Here is a 6,007-nt window from a genome sequence, read left to right as displayed (position 1 = left end):
AAATCAAGATTTTGCTTAGCGAATACGATCTGTATACGTATTCAGAGATATATTTATTTGGAGTGAGTTGACTATAACGTGACGTTAACATCAACCCAAAATTTCAAGGATGAACTGAAGTCTAAAATGGACATGGTAGGTACTAGAAACTGGAGATGTTTCAAATCATTCCACATTTCATCGGAATTTAAAAACGCCATAGACCGAAACGGTTAGAAATGTATCAGAGAAAAATAGAAATGGTAAAAAAAAAACACCTACAAATTAGGCAACGAACAGCAAAAATAGTTATAAACAAAATTACAATTTGGGGAGAAGGGAGGGGGCGGGTTACTGACAAATGATGCACACTTAGAACTGTCCGAATGAAAATTCGTATTTGTTTTACGCCTGCAGTACCCTGTACATACGATCTTATGAAATGGTAAAAAAAAAACACCTACAAATTAGGCAACGAACAGCAAAAATAGTTATAAACAAAATTACAATTTGGGGAGAAGGGAGGGGCCGGGTTACTGACAAATGATGTACACTTAGAACTGTCCGAATGAAAATTCGTGTTTGTTTTGTTTTACGCCTGCAGTACCCTGTACATGGGATCTTATCGGCTTTGTTGTCATATACTGACACAATACTTGTTACACAGTCATATTAACATTATTAACAGGGTCCGCGAGATGAATAGACCACGTGTGACGTTATTTTGGAAACAAACATTAGTTTAAAGGCCAGTGAAAAGGAAATTGAATATAATTTATGCATTAAATTATTATATAGATCTAGATTTTAAAGCCCTAAAAAAGCCATATCATTTGTGTTAGATTTTTCATGAAAATTTCCCCACTTCTAAACGCATTGATCTACTTAAATCATCTCTGCTCCTAAATCCTTCGTACAGGGAAAGATATACAAATTTAAACAAGGTCTACTCTTCGCGCGAATCCTGTATTTGAAGGTTTGGATTTCAAAGAACTGGACAGACAGAATATAATCACAGCCTTCTACATTATTCTATTGAACTACACAATTAATACTGTTCAATCTTATGAAGGGGTCAGTTTTTAAGAACAGTGTTAATCTTGGCACTTACCCAGGATAATGAAGTGTTCAGATAATTGTTTAATTCTCCACTTGAAGGTAACCACTAGGAGAGGCAAACGCCTACCACCTAACCCTTAGAACTCCATTACTGCTGTAAATACTCGAACAAATGAACCAAAGTTAGATAAAATTCCTTGCTGCGGTCAAACACTCAAAATAAAAATAATAATGATGAAATTCCTTGCCTTGGTTGGGATTCGAACCGACACTATCCTGTTTACCGAGCGAGTATCAATCACTTTACTAGGAAACTAGAAAGGTGTAAAATAGAGTCGCTAAAGGCGGCAAATAGTTTTTACTTGAGCACAAGATGGAGTAGGGGTGGCACCTAGGGCAGAGTTGTTCTAAACATGGCAGTGACTTCATCATCTGATAACTTGGATAACAATCATTCCCTCCTGTGAAACGTTCTCCCCCTGAAACCGAAAATAATTAGTTATTATTTAAATTGGTCCTTCGTGTCGGATCTATGTCAGTCAACTTATCGATATTGCATGAAAAATACCGCATCGTATATGTAATACCAAGACGTATTTATCACTAAAGAGCCCTTTTTAATCAGAAAACGGTTTTTTTTCAAGCAATCTCTGGGCTAGAATTAGTATGAGTGAGTGAGTGAGTGAGTCAGTCAGTCAGTCAGTCAGTCAGTTACACAAGGGGCTGTATTTATTTAGGTTACTCTGATTACTAACGCCGACCTTGCTTAAATCAAAATATTTGAATAGGAAAAGGCTAGGAAGAAGACTGAGAATATAATTAGATTAATCATATTCTAAATATTGATCGAAAGACTCACGTGATTGTCTTCTTCTCTGTGTTTTTGACTTCGGGTCGGGCGCGATTGAGCACTTTGAGGTTACTCTGATTACTAACGCCGACCTTGCTTAAATCAAAATATTTGAATAGGAAAAGGCTAGGAAGAAGACTGAGAATATAATTAGATTGATCATATTCTAAATATTGATTGAAAGACTCACGTGATTGTCTTCTTCTCTGTGTTTTTGACTTCGGGTCGGGCACGATTGAGCACTTTGAGAAAGTCGGACGTTTTCGCTCGCATCCGGGAGTGAATGTAAGCTTTGGAACATTTGATGTGATAGTGCAAATAGTCTCGGAACATGTGAATCAGATTGATGGTGTTCTCTCGAGCCACCCGATTCGTATGTCTTGGAAACAGCACTGGAAATCACCAAAAATGAGGGATAATCAGATCACTAAGAATAAGAACTAAATACTTACATACAGTTACCAGTGTATTAATATTTATCTTTCAAAAGCTTCAACCTCGACACTACATGACCCCATCACACTCTCACATAGTATACCTAGAATAGATAAGGTTCATAGTGAAGGGGGTTGAACCTAAGCAATAAGTTATCCTCCACACATTACTTACCTCACCAAACTGAATGGGGCCGGGAAAAGTCACCACGATTGCAATATAGCCCATCCAGATACAAACTAGAAGCAACATTGCTTATTTGTAGTGATCTGTGAGCTCCCATTGTGTAGTGGTTACTGTGTTCGCCTTGTACGCGGGAGATCCGGGTTCGATTCCCGGCGGGGTCTAAAAATTTGTATCATGCAAATGATAGTGACCCGGGAATCGACCCGTATCTCCCGCGTGCAAAGCGAGCTCAGTGACTACTACGCCATCGAAGCTGATTTCAGAACTATATTAACACCAGAGTTTTGAGGTTCTTTAGCTTTTTCATTACACTTACCAAACGTAATGTAGCCAATATTGTCCCCCTGTCTGGCATCCGTGTATCGCAGCTCAAGTGGGGGCTCCCTGTGACTAAACAGCACCTACTTACCAAACGTAATGTAGCCAATATTGTCCCCCTGTCTGGCATCTGTGTTTCGCAACTCAAGTGGGGGCTCCTTGTGACTAAACAGCACCTGAGGGGCCGTGTGACTGGCGCGTCGCCCCTCCTTGAACTCCTGCATGAATACTTTGCCTATGATGACGTCATCTTCGTCTCGGAATACCGTACTGAATACGACCGTCACGCGATCTGCCTTCGCCTCTACGTACCTGAACAGAGAATGTAACTTGTTAAGCTAGCCATTCACAATCAGGTACATAGACCTGACAGGTACGGCTGAAAAGCTCCGAATGTCAGTTCTACGTGAAACCTGATGAGCACACACACAATCAGGTAGAACTGACTCTATCAATATACCTGACATCTGATCAGATCTATCTGATAATGCGTGGCTGGCCTTAACTGACAAATTTGGCTATGTAAATTTTACAGTACCTACATTACAGCAGTTCCTTAATTTCTACAGATTTATTTATATTTGTTTATTTACTACTGACCATCTAGCATCTGGTAATTGAATAGATTAACTATCCAGTATTACTTAATTACTGTGTCTAACAATTTTAAATAGATACCTAAGTAATTAACAAGGGGGTTTCTGGTTGATTTGTTAGGTAATCAATCAACATTACTTGAGGCACAAATCACATGTTGTGAGGAGCCTTGTGAGGGCAATAGAAAAAATAGTTTAGCTCCCATTTCCCTCTTTTATTTAAAGCCCTTTAAACACGATGCTCGTTTTCATGGGCTTGGTTCAGCGGTTACCAAAATGAGGTAGCCCGACTGGAATGGTACCCATTAAACCCATTTTGTAAAGGGGGTCAATCGGTATAGTAGGTGTACCTACATAATTATTTTTTAAAGATCTAGGTACTCTGTTTGAACCGTTCAAATTTTAATTTTGCACCTTAACCACGAAGAAGTAGAAGAAGAAAACTAAAAAAAAATTGGAATTTATTCATTTTAATGTTATTTTATTTATTCTTTGATAGGTATTAATAAAATCTTGATACAAAAAACAACAGTCGATATAAATCAAAAAATAATAAAAACAAAATAGTATCATAAATGGGTAGTAAACACAAATTGCTCCTCAAAAACATAAAATATCTAGGTACGTATTCTCGATGGAGGGAGGGGAGACTCTGCCATCAATCTACATAGTACCTATTCTACGACCTACAACAGCAGCAAATCATAAATTTTAATAAGTACCAAGAGAGCCCATTTTAAAATTTTAAACCACGATTTTTATCCTTCATGCAGATTTATATTTATTTTTATCATAACAGGAGAATGCAAAGAAGTAGGTGAGGAAATAACATGAATGTGTTTGCTCCTCAAATACATAAAATATCTAGGTACGTATTCTCGATGGAGGGAGGGGAGACTCTGCCATCAATCTACATAGTATTCTACGACGTACAACAGCAGCAAATCATAAATTTTAATAAGTACCAAGAGAGCCCATTTTAAAATTTTAAACCACAATTTTTATCCTTCATGCAGATTTACTTATTCTTATCATAACAGGAGAATGCAAAGAAGTAGGTGAGGAAATAACATGAATGTGTTTTTTTAATTTAATTTAGCAGAAGGCACTATTTTTATACACGCATTTCTTGCCAGCCAATTTTAAAACATCGAATATTTTCTAGTTCCTGTAGGTAACTCAAAACGGAACCCTAACATAATGTAAAAAAAGTCCTTGTAAAACGTTGGAATGCGCGAATGATAAATAAATGGTCCCGCAATCCCGCATTTATTCCTGGTCTTACATATCTCGATTTAGGCGCCCTAACATAATGTAAAAAAAGTCCTTGTAAAACGTTGGAATGCGCGAATGATAAATAAATGGTCCCGCAATCCCGCATTTATTCCTGTTGTTACACATCTCGATTTAGGCAGAAGAAAATGACGTGCAAAGTATTTCGTGGAGTTTACTAATTTTAACTAATTTATTAATAAAATGGAATATTTTTCAATTGTTAGTAAAAAAAAAAAAAAATACCTAATAAAATAAAAAAATACTCGTAAGTATTAGTAAATGCTTCTATAAAAGTATCATGAGAACAAAGTTAAACAAGTTTGACCTGTTTAACAAAGAGAACTTCTTTAACATAATTAATACACAAATAAATGGCGGGCTGTGAAATTTACACCCTTTCGCGTAGCGAGGAAACTCAGCCGAAGCCCTCGCTACAAACCTTCATGGTCCTTCGGGCCGGATGATAAAGATTGCTTTTATCCCGTGTGCAAAGTTAAACAGAGATTTATTATTGTTATGGCCGGAGCCACAATCTGCGTTTAAAGCCTAGGTGACATAACATTAAATGCATTAGTTTACCAAAGGCGTATTTTTCTCGTTGAATCATGATCATAATCGAGTTATCCGTAATACATATTCCAATTTCCAAGTAGAAATCTGAACTGAAATTAAAGAAATGAGGATTTATCTAACTTCAGTCCAGGATTCTTACGGAAAACTCATATTACGGGCGTAATACATATTCCAATTTCCAAGTAGAAATCTGAACTGAAATTAAAGAAATGAGGATTTATCTAACTTCAGTCCAGGATTCTTACGAAAAAGTCGGAAAACTCATATTACGGATATGCTACGACACAGATCACAAGCGTTTAACGTAGCAGTTATTTCATTGCTACGAAATAAAAACGCCGATGAAACACCCATCTCAGAAATGTTAGTTTACAAATGCAGGAGGTGTTGACTATTAAGGTATGTCCACACTGAATCGACAACATAGATTCAGCTAGTCGATCGACGGCCGGTTGACTATGTTTGGACACACCTTTAGGTAATTTTTCCTTAAATAAATGAAAAAAATAATAACTCAGGCTGTGGTGATGTACCGGGTTGAGATGAGCTCGGACTAGGTGAGACAGGATATTGCAGGGCTGTCCAACCCGCGGCCCTCGAAAGCTCGCGAACTCTAGGACTGAAGGTTACATCAATGTTTGGTAGTTCATACATGTGTGAAAGTGCTTTTTCGACTATGAAGCATGTGTAAAACCAATTAAGAAACTATCTTTCGGATGTGTCTCTTCTTTGCGGC

At 37.4% G+C, this 6,007-nt stretch overlaps 1 protein-coding gene across 1 annotated transcript; it reads right to left on the bottom strand.

Moving 5' to 3' along the window:
• Positions 1–488: 488 nt before the first annotated feature.
• LOC103521746 (actin-related protein 2/3 complex subunit 2) lies at positions 489–3,139 on the bottom strand (the record flags this gene model as incomplete). The annotated part of the gene is given in 3 exon segments (XM_008486853.3): positions 489–1,517; positions 2,079–2,280; positions 2,919–3,139. Coding segments are annotated over 3 exon segments (451 nt in total), but the record flags the coding sequence as incomplete, so codon positions are not given.
• Between the last annotated feature and the right edge of the window lie 2,868 nt (positions 3,140–6,007).

The sequence above is a fragment of the Diaphorina citri genome, unplaced genomic scaffold (genome assembly GCF_000475195.1).
Source record: "Diaphorina citri unplaced genomic scaffold, Diaci psyllid genome assembly version 1.1 scaffold5858, whole genome shotgun sequence".
NCBI classification, from domain to species: Eukaryota; Metazoa; Arthropoda; class Insecta; order Hemiptera; family Psyllidae; genus Diaphorina; species Diaphorina citri.
This window is presented reverse-complemented; position numbering and strand designations above follow the sequence as displayed.